Genomic DNA, 18,900 nt, shown 5'->3' with positions numbered 1-18,900 from the left:
ATATCTTTTTCCATCTTTTGATTGTGTACTTCTCTAATTTGCACTCATGAGAGAATTTACATATTTGCAAACTGCACTTTTTTGTCTATACTTTTTATTACTAACTTGCTTTTGAGAAATTTTATTTTTCAGTTTTAGAATTTCCAGTTGGTTCTTTTTTGTTAGATTTATATTGCCGATGAAATTCTCTTTTTCATCTTCTCTTTCTCCATATTTCCTGTACTCTGGTGACCATATTAATCATGGGTATTTTGAAGTGTTTCTCAGCTAATTCTACCCTCTGGATCTGGAGTTGATTCTTTTCACTGCTTTTTCTCTTGGTTTCTAGTCATGGAATCCTATCTTGGGATGACACGTGAATACCTATCAAATGCTGGGCATTATCTATAAAAAACTTCCAGGGGTTCCAGATGGTGTCATCTTCTTTACCTAGGTGGATGTTGGTGGAAGATCACTTAAGTCAATCAGGAGCTGGTGGAGTTGAGTCTGGAGTTGAGTCCTGTAGAGGTTCCGTCTGTTTTGCTGATTTTGGGCTCTCGGCGTTTTCAACTTAGAGCTTGGTGCATTTTCTGAGGTCTCACCCTGGCAGGTCCCCATCTCCAATTTTGGGATTTTTGGGAGACTGCTTGAAAATGTTCACTCTGCTTTTCAGAGGGTTTTGCTTAAATTTTTCAATCCACTGCCCTGTACAACCTCAGTATTGGGTCAGTGTTCTGAGATGAAGATCAAATGTGCCCTTGAAGCCCTCTACCCCAACAAATGTCTGTCAGAAGCTCTACTGGTTTCTCTGTCCCCCGGTAAATCCTTATGGTCAGCCTCCTGTCAGTACACAGAATTGGGATGTGCCCTTGGCTAGGGTAAAAGAAGTGAAAGGTGAGCTCACCACTCCCAGGGTCATCCTTTTCTGGAGTCTTGGCCTCTTTTGTTCTTGTTGCCTTCAAATAGCTGCTTCCTGCATTTTATCCAGCTTTTCTGTTTGTTCTCGGCAGAAGTATTGCCGTGCCACTGGCTACTCCATCCTACTCAGAAACGAAAGTCCTTTATTATTTATTTAAAATGTTCAAGATTGTATAGTCAGATTTTTATTTAAGATCCACAGCAGGAACCCATTCAAAATTATGTTTTATATCTATTTCTAAATAAACTTACATTGCATGGTATTCATATGTCCATTTAGAGTTTTCAGAAATAGTATGCATTTTACTACATACCTTGGTGGTCTTTTATCTTAATATAAACATGGCCACTTAACCCCAAGGTCTTTAGCACTGTCATATGATAAATAAATCACTCCTTATTAATAAGAATTGAAGTCCACATAATGCTTGACTTCATTGGTTCAGTGACATTCTGAAATATGAAATTGTTGGTAAAGCAAGTAAAACAATTTTTTTCCTCTTCATATCTTTTGGATCATTAGACTTTTAAACAAACATTTTGGTGAAATATGATATCCAGTTTGGTTGTTAAGAAGGAAGAAGACCAGCTGGGATTTTCTGCTGAGGGTTCTGCTCTTGATTGGGTTGCCAGGGCTCATATTTTCAAGCTTGGGATTAAAATTTTTTTCAGTTCATCTAAAATCAACAAGATCAGAGAAAGTGATTTAGGACAGATATCTGGCAGACATCTTGGTGAAAGTGCCAGTTTACTAATTTATAGTGGGGAATACCGAGAATACTACCTGGAATGCTGCCTTCTAGTTAGCAAGGTATCTGAAAAGCAAGATGTCAGAAGACCACTCATTGTCTGTGAATCTACATGGAAAATGGGTAATTTAGTGCCTTATTTAGACCAGATTATGGCAGATTTTCTCATGACCTTATGCAGAAGTAAAATGAGTGGTGTGTTTACTAACTAGACCTCAGGCAAATTATTTAATCTTCTTGAGTGGCCAAAATAATAAGTGTGCCAAATACATAATCATTCTTCTTGAATCCTGCTAGCCAGACATCAACAAATCCTACCACGGCTCTCTCTTTTCTAGACCTCATTCAGTTCATGTACTCTTCTAATTGAAGTTGTAATTGACATGCTGCAAATTCCAAGTTTACATTAAATTATACATATTACATTTTGATTAATAGTTTCTTAATGACATGTGAAAGATACCCTATCTTTATTTATAGCATAGGTAAAAAATATGATTTGCTCTGGGTCCTGCTGTGACTCTCTAATATCTTTCACAATATGTGCATCTAGTTCATAATAATTACAGAATACGTTATTTTATTACCAGATCCCCAAATTCATTGGAGAAATCTCATTTAGCACCTGCAGGTTTTTTGCAGTTAAACGATACTTTATAATGTCTACATTAATATAAAAATATAAATGCACAATATTAATATCATTTAAAATAATTTAAAAATGAGATGGTCTGTTATTTAAAATATCCTGTATATATTCATGACACCATCTTCTGAGTATAACCTAAAAGGTCCTTTGACTTTTAGATACCCAGCTATCATTGCCATTATAGAAATCCATGTGCAGTTGCTCCTTAGAAATTCAGGAGTTTACTGAGAAAGCCTGGCCATCAAAGTAAAGATTATTGTTTTGCCAAACAAATATTATGTTTTTTTTGATATTTGGACATAAAAAAAGCACATGGTCTTACTCTTTACCTCTCTTATCCTTCTACCTCTAATTGAATTTCCCCTTATTTAAAACCCTTTTTTAAAGGATTTCAAATCAGGTAGCTAGAACATATGAAAGTTGGGAAGAGAAGTCTTGGAATTTAGATATTGTGCTTTTGGTGCACAATAGAGACACAAATATAGAGATACTGTTGGCCTTCCATATCCGCAGGTTCCCAAACCATGGATTCAACCAACTGAAGACTTAAACATAGTGCACTGTCCACAGTTGCTTGAAACCAGGAATGTGGGAACCCACAGATATGGAGAACCAACTATGGGACACTGGTATCCAATCATTTTTGTGTCTGTGGAGAGTCCAGAACCAATCACCTGATGAATACCGAAGGACAACTATATATAGAAGCACATTTCGGTTCTCACAAAAGAAAGTAACTTTAGGAACTACTCACAAGGAAAATTTAAAGTAATTGTAGTATATACAGTGGGATAGTTTTAAAAAAAACAGGTGTGGAACAATCTACTCCCTCGTGTTTCTTGATACTGAGATTTTGACATATTCTAATGTGTGTTAAAATGAAAGATGGAGCCCACTTATGCATTGAAATGATCTCAACTTCAGAATTTCTGAATCCCTGTGATCATTCAGTCATCCCTCAAGTCCCAGGAAATAAACAGATCCTAGAGGAGGGGGCTCAACACCAGTAGGGTCATGAAGAACTTGGGACCTGATGTCCAAGCATAGATTATGGGTTATAAGAGCCCAGCTGTGTCCCTGCACAGACATTTCATACTTTATTTGATATCAGAACTGTGCTCTGCTTTGGCTATGATGAAGTGTTTGCCTCCTAAAATAGCTGTATGCAAAAATGTTGTATTTCTTGGGAAAGAAAAGCCATTATATAGATGATTAATTTAACAGGCAAAAGCAAATGAAATATTAAATGTGAAAAATGAAGTGCACGTTATGGAGAACACTATGGAGAACCAGAAGGCAGAAAGGGAAGAACTGAGCCGCCTTCGGACAGCATGGCAACGTAAAGCCACGGCAAGCAAGCCTGTGAAACAGCAGTGGGGAGCCTTCAAAGAGCACCTTAGAAAGGTGAGGGAACATGCAATGGGTATTATTTAGCCTTAAAAAGGAAGGAAATTCTAACATGTGCTGCACATGGAGGAACCTTGGAAGCTTAAGTGAAATCAGTCAAACACAAAAGGATAAATATTGTGATTCCACTTATGTGAGGTACCCAGAGTAGTCAAATTCATAGAGCCAGAAAGCAGAATAGAGGTTACCAGGGGCTGAGGGGTGGGGTGTCAGGGGGAGCGGAGAAAAGGGAGTTAAGGTTTAATGTGCACAGTTTCTGTGTGGGAAGATGAAAAAGTTCTAGCAATGGATGGTGGTCATAGTTGCAGAACAATGTGAATGTTCTAGTGCCACTAAACTACACACTTAAAATGGTTAAAATGGTAAATTTTGTTATGTGTATTTTACCACAATAAAAAAGAGGGCCTGTGCTTTTGTTCCTTGGTGGTTTAGAACCACAAGCTCACGCTGGGTTGTGTGTTTTCATGGGAACTGAGAAGTGTGATGACACACCATGGTCATCTAACTATCTAATGTTTATTTCAGACTACTCACAACTTAAAACTTCTTCAGGAAGCACTTCTGCCTGTGTCTGCACTTGACCTTGGAGGGAGTCTCCAGACCATTTTAGGTCTACGGAAAAAATGGAATGAAATGAAGCCTCAGTTCCAGGTGAAGAGACAAATTGATGGCCTTGGGTGAATAGAAAAAGAATTAAAAACTGTTCAGTTGAAGCTCACCTAATTAATTTTAATATTCTGATGAATTACTTTTTTAAAAAAAAAAACAAAGGCATAGCTTGTCTAGAAATCCACTTTAAAAACACATTATTTTCCTGTTTTACTGCAGTGTTCTGTATTTGATAATACTCAAACATTCAGGCTACAAAATGACCTCAATATATTCTTATCTTAGATTGTTTAATTTACATTAAATTATTTTCTTATTAATGTATTTCTCATATATATTTACTCTAATTATTTTCCTAAGGGGTACAGACATGTTTTAGATTCAGATACCACAGAGCAAGGATACTCAACCTCTGACACACAGGTTCTGCTGTCCTCTGTCCCTGTAATTATCATGTGATGTCACTCTCCCCACCCACTGGCACCCCAGGCTCCTACCACCATCCCAGGAATTCTGCTGTGCTCTCCCGTTCTCCCTCTTAGAGAGCCCTCAGGGTGTGAGGGAGAAAACCATGAGTCATGTTCCCAGGCCCGGACTGCTGATGCATTCCACACCTCTGCCTCCTGCCACTCCTGAGCTTGACACAACTGCTAAAAAAGTTTGCACTCATGTTATCCTCCTGCCTGCATTCTTGTTCTTTGCTGCAAAGTTAAGATATCAGTGTTTCTGTTTGTCACTACTTTGTAAGTGTTGGCTTTAAAGAATCCCAGAACCAGAAGATTAAAGATTCCTTTAGGGAATATTTAATTTAAGTTCCTTTAAGACAAAACTGATGTGATACATAACTACCCTGCACACACATACACAAAGCACACACATCATTGTGGCCCAGAGTGAACTCTTTCCTCCAAACTCTTAGAAAATTCAACTAGCCCACCTCTTAGGTTCTCTGTTATAAACCCTGTGTTAGACATGTCTGCATTTCATGTGCGCACACGTGCACACAGCCCTACACATGAGCAAGAGTGTGTGTGTGTAGATTCCTCTCAGTCAGGGACCATTGCCAAGCTTCTTTAGCTCTGTCACTGTGATGTGCATATACTTGATGCCCATATGCTTGACTTCAACTTGAAGACCCTTTTTAGGTCACTCTTCTGCAAGTTGTCTCCTTAGCCTCAGTCATTTCCATTACTTGTATCTTTGACCTAAGATCCAACCCTGAATTTGTAGTGGCTTCCTCTTTGAGCTGTCCACCAGGATCTGGATTCCTATAAGGGATATTTGAGCAGTGCTGGAGAAAATGGAGGTGGTTTATCCCTCCCTGCAAGTGGTGGCTATTTGTGGATTCTGGAATGACTGCTTTTAAAGCAGCATAGCTGCTGTGTTGCTCAGCTGGTGGTTCATTCTGGTCATCCTTTTATCACAGAGGACAAGTAATTGCCCCCAATATATTTTTATACTTACCTTCTTTTGGTTTTCTTATCATGCCTCCTGATTCTAGTTGTACTAGATATCAGAGATGACCATGGTTTCACAGAGTATCTAAAATACATTTATTTAACATTTATTTAACACCTAGAATACTTGGTGTGCCATAGAAATACATGACTTTCCATTTCATCACCAAAGTTTGAAACACTTTTTTTTTGCATTGCTCATAATTAAAAAAAAAAATTTCTGAGTAGATGGGGATGGAGCAATAAATCCCCAGCCTCAAGCACAGTGCCTGGATCTGTAGGGATGAGGGTGAGGCTCACAATAATTATTTGTTAACAAGTAAAAGAGTTTTTTATTGAGATCTCCATGTAAAGTAAAAAGCTCTCTAAAAGCTCTATTTCTTTTATTGCTTTCAACTTTTTAGCAACTCAGTGATGAGGTTCAGTACATTATAAAAGAATCGGAAGAGCTAAGTGGCAGAGGAGCCCCTGTGAAAGAGAAGTCTCAGCAACTAAAGGACCTCATTCACCTCCATCAAAGCCAGAGAGAGAGAATCCGAGATTACGAGGATATCCTGTATAAGGTAGTCCAGTTCCACCAAGTCAGAGAAGAGGTAAGACTTACCAAGAACGTCAAGAAGACTCTCAGTTTTAAAATATGAAATTTAAAATAAATTACTGTGTAATAAGTAAAAGCCAAGTTGCTCATTCTGATATTAGAAGCCTTCCGCAGTCTGGCCCTGATTTTTCCCTCACTGTGCTGCATCCTCCTCTTTGTTCCAGCCAAACCGAGCTCTTTGCTGGTCAGAGACAGCGCCCACATTCCTAATTCCAAACCTTGACTCTCAAGCTGCCACTCCCTAACAGGTCCCCCTCTGCACTCTCTACCTTCTAAACCCTCCGCCTAACAACACTACCTCACTTGGAGTGATTTTTTTCTCTTCTAAATTCCTCAAATCTTATTGTTTATTCCGTACATCTGTCATTTTTAGCTCCTTGATTCTTAATTACTTTTGTTCCCCTAAATCAAGTGTAAGCTCTATGAGGGAAGAAAACAAAAAAATTGTTTTTTATATCTCAAGTACCAGATATCATAGAGCGCTCACTAAAACTTCATAGTGATTAGCTTCTATTAATAGAAAATGGAGACGTATTGAAATCTCTTGAAAACAGCCTCTGACTTTACTCAGATAACAGGCTGACATCTTGCTAAGGTTTTAGGTTATGAGCAAAGAGAGTGTTTTCTTCTTTAATAGAACTGACAGTGTTAGCCTTTCAATTTTACCCTACTGATTTGCAGCATTGTTAACACTTATTTGTCTATAATACTAATAATTTTAGATGGGCTTGTCAGCAGTTGACCAGCTAGTTAAATGTTATGGAAAATAAGCATTCTTTAAAAAGCTCTGTCTTTGAGAAAGACAAGTACTGTATGATATCACTTACATGTGGAATCTAAAAAATACAACAAACTAGTGAATATAACGAAAAAGAAACAGACTCATAGGTACAGAGAACAAACTAGTGGTTACCAGTTGGGGAGCAGGGGTGAAAGCAGTATAGGGGTAGGGGATTAAGAGGTACAAACTATTAGGTATAAAATAAGCTACAAAGACATATTGTACAACAGAGGGAATATAGCCAATATTTTATAATAACTATAAATGGAGTATAAACTTTAAAAATTGTGAATCACTATATTCACCTATAACATACAATATTATACATCATTTGTACTTCAATAAAAAAAAAATCTGCCTTCATAAAAATATGAACCCCAGGTTAAGTGTTAATGCCCTAAATTCCAGCTGGGACAACTCTTCAGATCAAGAGAACTGGAGTTTCTGGAGGAGCCAGAGGAAATGGATGATGCTTACACTGCCCAGCTTCTCCTCAGTCGCTCTCGGGAAAAGCAGGCACACGCAGACCATCTCTATAAACTGGCCCTTTCCTTGGGGGTGGATGTCATCTCATCTGTGCAGCGGCCCGTAAGCTACCTAGAACACCATCATTTGTACCTAATTATAGCTGGGAGTTGAGTTGTAGTATGGAAGAAACCAGGCAGACTGCCCGGTATATGTTAAATTAAAAAAAATACATTAAACCATTGGGATACTTATTTGTGGTGGATTTCTACCACATTCAAAGAAAAACATTTTAAGGAGAAAAATCTGATTTAAAAAGTCTTGTTTAATACATCTATTTCATGCTAATTTTAAAAATTACAGAGCTGTGCATTCTATAATGGCAGTTGATTTTTCATATTTGAAATATGCCTAATGCAACTAAGGAACTAAATTTTTAATTTTAATTAATTTTAATTTAAAACCAATACCCAAAATAGTTACTGTCAAAGTTTTAAGTATATTGGAAACAATTTGGGAATGCAACTCTACTTTTTAAACTATAAACTCTGTGAGATTTAAGTATAGATCAAGTGTTTCTGATAGAAATTTAGCAATAGTTGAGATATGCTCTAAGTGTGAAATACACACTTAATTTCAAAGACTTAGTACAAAAAAAGTCATTTTAGTATTTTTAATATTTGGTTACATGTTAAAATGATGTAGTTGGACAAATTGGATTAAATAAACTATATTATGAAAATTACTTTCATCCGTTTCTTTTTCACTTTTTAGTATGACTGCTAGAAAATTTTAAATTATTTATGTGGCTCATGTTGTATTTCCATTGGACGATGCTGCTTTAGCATGTCAGACCTGAAAGGAATCCTAGACATCATCGGGCCCAGGACCTTCATTTTATAAATGAAGGATTTGGTCTTAGAGAAGCTTCTTTATCCATAAAAGCCCAGAGTGGCTCTGGGCTTTGAACAGTAAGCATCCTGGCTGTACCCAGGGCTCTGGAAACTAGTCGTTGGGCCTGCTTGAATCCACTGGAGTGACTTTACCAAGGAGCCTAAGAGAGATGGAAATAATTTCAGATTGAATTTTCATAAATAACACATTGGGCTCTGATTTTTTTAAAAAAATCCATTTCCAAGTTCTTAATTTGAGAGAAGAAAAAGTTATGTTAATTCTACCCAATATGTATAATATTAAGAAAAATCATAATGGCCAATTTTATTTCAAAGTTCATTTAAGATATCCACTAAATTATATGGTATGCAGTGTATCCAAAGTATTTTTTTAACTGAAAGACATAGAAATACAAAATATCTGTCGCCATTAATAGAATCTGTTTTTACTAAGAAGAAATTTTCTTTTTAAAAAGTTTAATTTTATTAGTAAATTTATTTTAAAAAGGAAGAAAACAAGTAAGACGTCTCATTTTGCACGAATAATGTAAATTGTTCTCCAAGTCTGGCCTTGGCCTTGGCCTTGGCAGCCCTCTGTGCTGAGAAAGATTGGAGCACTTGCATAATGAAGCTGAGGTTAAGCTCAACTTGACAGGAAAATTATAGTGCAGAAGCCAAATGTTTCTAATGCATATTTTATGCCTTTTGAAGTAAAAATTATACCTTATAATGAATGGTGTCTCTGGGGAGTTCGATGTGATGAGCAAATCTTTAAAACTGAAGTTTTAAGACTGGAAATGTGAGGGTTTGTCTTTCCCAGGATTGGGTGTTGAGTGTCTGGTTTCTGTCTGAAATCATATGCAGAGATGCTTATGATAAGTAAATCCGGAGCCCATTTTTTAATGTCCTTTGTGAGTTTCACAATGCAGGTGAATAACACATTGGTTTCCTTGCTGTTTTGCCGTTCCCTTCATCGATGCCACTTCTCTTTCACTTTTAGAACTGCTGTAATGTTTCTGCCAAGAACCTGCAGCAGCAGCTAGACCTCCTGGAGCAGGATGGTCTACAGTGGCGAGCCCGGGCCGAGGACTCTGAACGGGCTCTGGCCCGCGGCGTGGAGTTCTGCACCACAAGGGACGAGATAAGCGAGGTGGGAACTGGCACAGCGCCCAAAGCCACTCTGAACCTAAAGCATATGTCTCAGAATCCACGTGTGTGTCACACACACACCCGGAGTGAATCAGGACCCTTTCTTTTCACCCTTGACCTTTAATTCACCAAGCAGTGGTCTCAGGGCTCAGAAAGTCTGAGTAAACATTAAGCTCTCACAGTTGATGAAATCAGTATGTTGTCAGTGCATAGAAAACCTAGAATGTAGTATTGGGTTTTTTTGTTTGTCCTCCTCTCCCCCGCAAACGCTTAGAGCAGTTGTTTTGCTTGAGTGGGTACAGCCCTCATGGGCAGAAGGGTGACACCCTCCGGGTGCGGCCAGCTCCTGCCTGCTGATTCTATTTAAGTACTGTTGACTCATGATGAAGCAAGTGCTAAGGGCCAGAGGGGAGCAGGCCTGCTGCCTCAGAGGCTACAAAGTGTTATCACCAAAGTCAAGTGGCTGGTTTCATATTTACTCAAACTTGAGTGGCTTCTCTGGCAAAACAACTCCTGGAGAAAAAGAAGTACCAGATGAAAGGTATCCTCCGAGTCCATGCACCCCCCACGCACATAATTCCACCTCCTCTCCCTCAATTCAACCCACTCCCCCAACCCCCAGATGTGTCCTGAGCCACAACCACCACCCTCCCCTACTTAAACTTTCCATTTGGAGGTTTGATTGTTCTGGGAGAGAAACATAGGGCAGCAAGGGTCCTGGTTCCTGACTGGAATGGACAGCAGAGTAGAAGGTACCATAATTCCAGATTTATCTCCTTTTAGAGCAAGGGGTTTCTGAGTCCAATAATCACAAGTCCCTTAGGAAAGTGAGTGGAGGGAAAAAGAAGTGGTGAACCTTCTTGAATCATTTTGTTTATGCCTAGTTTATACAGTCTAGGTCCAGTGAGTAACCAATATTATCAAACAACATGAGGGCATGGACGTGAGTATAAGTAACTAAACTCAAACCGTGGTCTAGCGCATTTATCGTCCACAGGCAAGTGTAGGAAGGGAGCATGGCTGGGAGGAAAGGAAAAGGGGGAGGGCAGGAGAGGCCACTTGGATCCCATTCAGCAGGAGGGAAACAGGAACTGACATCAAAAACGGTTTTCAGTTCAGCAGGACTGGAGAGTTTCTGCTCAGAGTCTGTGCCCCAGGGGGTCACTGTGGGCTAGAGACTCTTACTCCACTCAGGGTTAAACCCCTCGTGTAGCCTGCCCTCTGTGGTAGAATGGCCTCTGTGTGCAGTTAACGCTTCAGCCAGGGCTCCTTGAAGAAAGCAGTCTTATTTCTTCCCAAGGCTATAAAATTTAGATTCACAGTCATGGAAGTGATTTGTTTACCATCTTTCCCCGAACTTATCTTCTGTCTTCTCCTCCTCTTCCCCTACCTTCCCCCTTTCTCTTCCTCCTCTTTTTCTTCATCTTATTTTGGAAAACTTTTTAAAACTTTCCTTGCTGAAAATCTCTCTCCTGGCTGTGATGTTCGGCCCTGTTTTGGTGAAACCACAAGAGAGCAGGCTAAGGCTTATTCCCAGCTGCTGAGGCTCAGTGTCCCCCTTCCTGAAGCTCTGTGGCATTTATAGAGCTGGGTCTCCCTGTCAGGCCCTTCCCACAGTCTTGCTATTTACAGGGCTGTATCGTGATGAGCCTGTGCTGGGAGCCAGTGGGCTGGGAAGACAGATGTCCCTTCCAGTCACAGTAGGGACATCCCAGGATTGCCTGTACCATAACAGGAACAAGAAACCAGATACGTGCGGGTTTGATTTAGGAATCAGATATCACTGTAACATGATCTCAAGTAGTAAGAGAGCGATTCTTCCTATTTACTTCAACTTCAAATTCAACCAATCTTTGATGTAGGTTACTGTTTTGTATTTAAAGGATCTTTGAAAATTTTTGGCCCTTTCCCCCTTTCCTTACTTGTAGAGATAGAGAAGGCATGTCACAGTATATCATGCACAACCTGGGCTTTCCAACCACAAGCCTAATGGGAAAATCATCAGAAGGAATATTTTTCAGTGCCCTTTAGTAAAATAAAGATAGTGTGTCCTAGTTTGTATTGTGAACATCAGAGCCAAATTTTAGTTGCAATAATATTTGACACCTAGATATTTTTTATTATTATTATCATAATTAGCATTTGGTATAAGTACTTAAAACACTATGTAAAATTAAAAGCAATATGTTACACTAATTTTTTTGGTATAAAAAAATAGAGTCAGATGCCCCACCGGGAAACTAGACCAAGCACAGCATTTGATTTTTTAAGTTGATTTTAAAACACGTTATGCTTCCCATGCATTTAAAGTGCTTCTTGGAAGTTTACTGACTCTGAGTTGCAATTGATTTGGGAGGATCTTCATTTCTTAGATGAGAAGACTGAGGTATATACTGTTTTCACTTGAGTGGTGTGCTTCAGGACTGAGGGGTTCCTGCTCACACTGTTTCAGGGCATCAGCTTTGGGCTAGAGGCTCAATTGTTGGGTGCCAAATGTCACCTGTTAAACTCAGGGTTCACCATTCAGTTGATGTTTGAGCCCATTTCAACTACTGCATGGTCTGATGCTAAATATATCCTTTCACTCTGCTTCCTCCTCATCTTTATTTTCTAGCATATTTGTTACAAGCTGTTCATATGATCTGATATAATAGTACAGTTCATTTGGTTATTTCAACCAAGATTACTTTCTTACTTTCTTGAAGATGCCACAACTAACTTAGATGGTTTTAACTGCACTAAAGGCCACAGAAAAAGACTCAGTACCTCGAGGCAAAATAAAACGAGGTGTTCTAAATGTGATTTTTTAAAATGTGATATAATATTCCTTAAAGGCAAAGAGCCATGGTTTTGTTCCTTGATTGTCTTTGAATAACATGTTATTATTTTCTAATTTTATATAGTATATAACACATAGTTAATTGTAAGACCTCATTTTCTCCATGACTACTAGAAAACACAGTCCTCAGACTACCAGATTTTGCGGAGTTTTTTCTCCCCGTTTCACACAAAGGTACATTTGTAGGCATGAATGTTGAATCTCAGTGTACATCTTCTTGCCGGGCAATATAAGTAAGTTGTTAATACACAAAGCATTAGAGAGGTTCTCTGCCACATTACATGACAGAACACCATCAGTTACTTACTCTTTACACGTCTTCTTTAGAAAAGTAGTAAGTTAATATTGAGCATGTTTTCTTCTTGCAACCTGACCAAAAAAATTACTTTCACATTTACATGATGTTAATGGAAATTTGTCACTGGAGCCTCATTATGGGTCACAAACAATTACTTTGCTGAAAAGAACAGTAATGACAGAATGGATTGGTATTCATTTTCTCAAAATAAATTTTGTGAACAGAAGCTTTCATATAATTATATTACTTCAGCCTGAAATTTTTACACTGTAGCAACATCTTACCCATCAGGAAGGAAACAGAAAAGGGATGGAGATAAATATATATATATGTATTCCGTATGTCAGAGTCTTTTGTTCCAGTCACATGGATTCTTTTGTCAATTTGAGTAAGTGGTTTATCTAAGCTCCAAGAAGATAAAGAAGATTAGAAGCAGTAAATTAGTATAGGGAAATAGTGCCACAGAGATATATATACACAACTAATAAAATTTAACTTCCTGATACTGTTTGGTGCTTTGCTATTGACAGAATGGCTACAGACAGACATCAACTGGCAGGAAAGGAAGGAGAAAAAAGAGGGTATAGGTGGGCAAAACCCCTGATGGGGCTGCAGTATGGTGTAGTACAGATAATTATTATTTTCCAGATTGGTGGTCTTAACTCACCATTTTAAGGAAAAAAACCCCTAATTGTCATCATTCAACAAATATCATCATGTAGCTACTGTGTGCCAGGCCATACATAAGAAGACAGAAGTCCTCAGCAAACTAAGAGTCTAGGGCAACTTAAAGCCCAGGGGACCTGCCAGTCACCAGTGCTCATTACTAGGCCCCACTGTGAGTCCATTTGGATGCTCTAGGTGAGAGGACAGAAAAGGTTATAATTTGCTCTGAAAATGTCCATCCATGGGGTTAAGATCTGTTCAAAGTTTGGTGTTTAACATTTGCAAAATGACTCTTCTTGCTGAAGAAGATAGAGAGCTGAAGGTTAAAATCACAGCTCTCATGTCCAGAAAATGAAACTGAAATATATTATGAACACACAACACTTGTAGAGTGGATAAAGTAACTATTACTGAGATAGGCTGCCATCTTCCATTTAAAATGCAGCAATTGTCTTCTCTTTCCAAGCTTCCCCACTTCCTGCTTTTGCAAGACTGGTCGTTAGCACAGGAAGATAGCCGTGTGGTTGCTGTTTGGAAGGAGGCCAAGAAAGTCTCGTCCCCAAGTCTCCCCAGCACTGAAGGCTACATGTTCTACCGTTAATAATTGTAGCGAGTCATTCAGGTTAAATTATGAGTCTTTGAGTCCCTTCCTTTCCAATGCAAGCATCCCTGGGAAGTGATACGGTTGCATCCTTCTTTCTGTTTCTGGAAATGAGCATCAGAAAGCTGTTTTTTCTTTTTTCTGGAGTGGACAAAATGGTGGGTGAGGAATGAAGCTTGTGAAATAGACATTAAGAGAAATGGACTACTTGTTTTGTATTTTTGCTTCTGGCCAATCATGGGTCATAGTTCCAACGAAAGGCTTTTGTTTTAAATACATTTTCTTAGTTTTAAAATGTCCCATGTCCCTGCCATAAATCAGGTTGGCCAGCCACAGACTCGCAAATAATACATTCATGTGCCAAAGTGGCCTCAACCAGCTCCGTCAAGACTAAAAATAGCAAGCCAGCCTCGTTTTTGTCCCTCTCGTTCTCTTCTGCTTCTTCTCAAGGAAGTTTCACTTATTCCTGACCCTGAGAGGGGCCTACTGCTCCCTGGGAAATTTGGAGAAGATGCTCATTCTGCTAGTTTCAAAAGAACTAGTCTTAAAGTCTTAATGATTTTTGTTTCCAATTCTAGATATAATAAATCAATCTGCTTATTCCGCAGCAAATATGGAGGAGCTGAACAAGTGGAGAGATAGGAAAATCACACTATTCATTGGAAAAAATATCTTTCTCCTGATTTTCTTATGACTTTCAGAAATTTTGTTAGTATGAATTAGAACACTGCTGAAAGATTTTGAAGAGGGTAAACTTTCTCTTGCCCCAGGCTTTGGGTGTCTTTTCCTGTTTCTGGGCTCCTGCGGAGCAGTTGTCTTAGCCATCGCCACCATTCCCCATTGTTGACGAGCTAACTAAAGTTAGAAACAGCTGCGTGAACAATGATGCCACAGCCGGGCAACCGTGGCACTCAGTTCCTTTAAAAATATGATCACAAGTTATGTGGGGATTAGATGGGAAGTTAGGTTTTCATATTGGAATGTGTAGGTAAGAAAATCAGGCACGGCTAGATTTTTCTGAAAATCTAGTTGCTGGAGGTCATTCCTGCCTGCTACCGTCCCTTGCATCTGCTGTCACCCTGAATTTGAGTTGGGAAAGGCACAGGATTTAAAATGGATTTCCAGTGGGCTCCAAAGAGAAAAGTGCCAGCAACTTTGTCAAAGGAGCTCATGTGTCAGAAAGAAACTGATCTCATTTCACATACCCATAACGCATGAACATACTTTGGCCTTATAAATCATCTTCAGTGGAAGTGCATACCTTCTGAGGCCAGCGGAAATAAAATCAGACTCATCATTTATCAGTCTTAAATTTCTTAACCTAAAGTATTCTTAAAATGTCATGGCTTCGAATTAAAGTGTTAAGGCTCAGCCTTTCTTCGTTCAGCATGTGGTTTTCAAATAGATGTTGATTTTTCCCATTTAAACAAGCAGATGTGACCCAGTGGTTATCAGGTTGATGACAGAGCTCCTCTTCCTTTCTTTAGACTGACGTTTATAATATATAGTATGTTCCAGAAACAGGGAAAAGAGACTATAAAATTTTATTTTCCAATGGATACATGTTAGTGACCGTGTTTTTTCTTTTCATTTTCATTTTTATTTTATTTTTATTAAAAATAAAACTTCTATTTTTAACTGTAGTAAAATAAACATAATATAAAATTTACCACTTTAACCATTTTAAGGGTCCAGTTAAGTGAGATTATGCACATTCACATTCTTATACGACCATCACCACTGTTCATTTCCAGAACGTTTTCATCATCCCAAATGGAAACTCTGTACTCACTAGACAGGAACTCCCTACTGAGGACATGCTTTTTAATGCAAGAATCTCTGGTTTCCTCAGATGTGGTAGTAATTAGTTGCAGATTATGACTTCAGGAAAAAAAAGTTCCTGCCAGAGTTTTATGTGATTAACCAACAGTGGTCCCTTTACATCTCAATCCTGTAAAATTGACCTCATTTGTCCTTTCCCACTAATATCAAATATGTGCATATTAAAACATCAAATGTCAAAGAGTTTAAATATTAATGATTTATTTCAATTGAATACGATCTTTTAAATATTTTCCTGAGTTCTAATAGAGAAATCATTTTCAAATTTTAAAGCTATAGTTCCTTCCACTCCTTTGGAATATTACCGATTTATCAGTTTGAATGTTTTATGTGGTCTCTGGCCTTATAATTTAAAACTAATGTTCAACAACTTCATTTATCTTATAAAATAAGCAACACTGTTTAAGTATAGGTGTGGCAGGTACAAAAATTGCATTAGTGTAATAATTTCCATGTATGCAGTTTGGTGGGGGCTTTATAGATCATTGTCTTCAGGAAGTGGAGATAAAGGTCAAGGTTTTGTTTTTACAATATGCAGAATTTGAAATAAGCATTTGAGAAAGCAGGCATTTTCTAGGGAAGATATATTTCTCTGTATTGTAAGTCTATACTCCAGCATGTGCACAGCCTTTATTCCCTCCCAAATAATTTATTTGCTGTCTTTGAAAAGAATTTTAATGTCTTTCTGACTTTTCTTGTCATAGCTCAAATTTATCAACCGTGACATTGTTCATTCTTGGCTGTTAAATGCTTCCATATAATCTGAGAAGGTTTATGTTTTCCCTGTACTTCTCATTGCTGATAATATGAAGAGTGAGCTGCCTGTCAATATGTTTATCCTTCTTGAATATGGAGAAGGGCACAGAAAGCGGTGTGGTTAATGGAACTAGACGGCTTAGAAGTTTGGTTCACTGGTAAAGTTGAACTGTTTGTTCTTAAGAAAGTCATAATCTAAGCCGTTTTCAGTGGATAGCCATATACTCTGTTGATACACAAGTTAGCATGGCCACCATCAGTAGCAATTGGCATTTTACATTCCATTTTTGAGGGACCTTTGAAGTTAATGGCTTGTCTCTAAAAAGTAAATCTCTTCTGGAAACTGCCTGTGAAAAAATTTTGTAACTGAATTTGGGCAAATAAAGTCCTTTTCCTACTGCTGGTTCTCATGTTGGGTGTCACCTTTCACCCCACTAATGTCCTCATTGGTCTAAATGTCAACACTCCATTGACCTCTGCAACATGAACAGCTCCTTGGAGCCTTAATAAATGTATTCATGATGGGTGTAAGAGTATTACACTATGGAAGGATCTGAGACAAATGTTAGTACACAGAGAACAGAATGAGTTGGAAAATGGTGTCAAATTAATTCGAATACGAAAATTAGTATTGTTGGTAATGTATGATATGTTAAAAACTTTCTTGTTTGAAGGCCAAAGGATGTTCTGTAACTATAATATTAATTATAAATTACAAATTAAAAAATACTAAGAACAATTTATAATTACCTATATTTTGGGGATATGTCTAGATTCACATTATTCATTCACTTAGCAGACTTATTTTCTATTGAAAGTCACTCTGAATACATTTTGAAGGTTATGAATATTTTGAAGTGTAGCTATTTTGATTTATTGCAAGTGAATATTAGGATTCTCATTTTAAGAAAATCACCTCTTTCTTCTTATTGAACTGCAGCTCAAAGAGTCATTCAAAGACATCAAAAAGAAATTCAACAATTTGAAGTTTAATTACACTAAAAAGAATGAAAAAGCTCGAAATCTGAAGACTCTTAAATATCAAATTCAACAAGTTGATATGTATGCTGAAAAATTACAGGTAATGAGAAAGTATGTGTGTGTGTGCTACTACAATGATTGCAAATGTTTACATGTCAATTCTAGGTATCTAGCCCTGGGGCTTTTTTAGAGCATTAGGACTGAAAAGAATGTTTTCAATTTTTGTAACAATTGGGTACTTCATGTAAAATACATTACATTGATTTATCTCTTGAAGTAGCTCCAGAATGATTTCTGCCAAACCTGCCCAGCCTCACTATTTCTATTCTTGACACACACACGCACGCACGCATGCACACACGCACGCATACCCCCTGCTTTTGTACACCCTGCTTTCTTTCCTTGCACCCACCTATGTCAGGAACTTCCTCCACTGCTCCTGCAGCCCCTTATACCTTCCTTGATTATCTCATATCCTGGCTAGATTATTTGAGTGCCTTTCTCAGGAGACAGTGAGCTAATTAAAGACAGTAAAATATTTCATTTTATGATCACTGTCTTTTTAAAAACTCATAGTATCATTCTCAAAATATGGACTAGATCCTGGTGTATAGTCAATTTTATACATGTTTGCTGAATGCTGAATCAATAAACTATCTGGAGGAAAATGCATTCTTTCCAAAATGTATTTTAAGAATTATGACTTTAACATATCATAATGGAGGAAGATATAAAAGTTTTTCCAAGTTTTCCCCCTCAATATTTCATCACTAACTAGCCTTGGAAATAAAAATTGAATGTCATTTTAAAATGTTTGTTTTGCACAGGTTTTGAAAAGGAAAATGGGAAAAGTTGAGAATAAAACTTTTTTCTTAAATTATCCAAATGATAAAGCAAATGTCCTTTCAGAAGCCATGAAGGATTTGCAGAAAAATGTGGATGAGTTTGACAAAGTTGTGACAGATTACAGGAAGAATTTGGACCTGACTGAGCATCTCCAGGAGTTGATAGAAGAGGTATCCTCTTCTTGTTGTAACGTTATCCGTGTTGTAATACTACTTTTTAAAATTACTCTGCTGCTTTAAAACAATGCGGCATTAGCTATTATTGTCATTAAATTCATGCATCATGTTCCTTTTCATGATTATTTCCTTAGGATAATTTCCTAAAGTAGGATTGCTGGGCCAAAAGGGATGCATGTTACAAGGTTTTGATTGTGGAAGATTTTACTAATTTATTCTTCTTACCAGCACCATAAGAGAG

At 37.9% G+C, this 18,900-nt stretch overlaps 1 protein-coding gene across 10 annotated transcripts in view; it reads left to right on the top strand.

Moving 5' to 3' along the window:
- CCDC141 (coiled-coil domain containing 141) overlaps positions 1-18,900 on the top strand; it is a 197,568-nt gene that overhangs the window by 157,598 nt on the left and 21,070 nt on the right. For 9 of the 10 annotated variants that reach the window (XR_012507065.1, XR_012507064.1, XM_074363973.1 and 6 more), the window contains 7 exons: positions 3,520-3,699; positions 4,228-4,353; positions 6,173-6,361; positions 7,556-7,735; positions 9,506-9,655; positions 17,597-17,737; positions 18,465-18,653. Coding sequence is in view for 8 of the 10 variants with exons in the window: in XM_074363973.1 (XP_074220074.1) it covers positions 3,520-3,699; positions 4,228-4,353; positions 6,173-6,361; positions 7,556-7,735; positions 9,506-9,655; positions 17,597-17,737; positions 18,465-18,653 (1,155 nt within the window). In the remaining 2 variants the exon portion in view is untranslated. Of the gene's footprint in view, positions 1-3,519; positions 3,700-4,227; positions 4,354-6,172; positions 6,362-7,555; positions 7,736-9,505; positions 9,656-17,596; positions 17,738-18,464; positions 18,654-18,900 lie in introns of those variants that run through there. The other variant, XM_074363975.1, reaches the window with a different exon arrangement.

This window comes from Camelus bactrianus, chromosome 5 (genome assembly GCF_048773025.1).
Source record: "Camelus bactrianus isolate YW-2024 breed Bactrian camel chromosome 5, ASM4877302v1, whole genome shotgun sequence".
Classification (NCBI taxonomy): Eukaryota; Metazoa; Chordata; class Mammalia; order Artiodactyla; family Camelidae; genus Camelus; species Camelus bactrianus.
The sequence above is the reverse complement of the archived record's forward strand: the minus strand, read 5'-3'. Positions and strand labels throughout refer to the sequence as shown.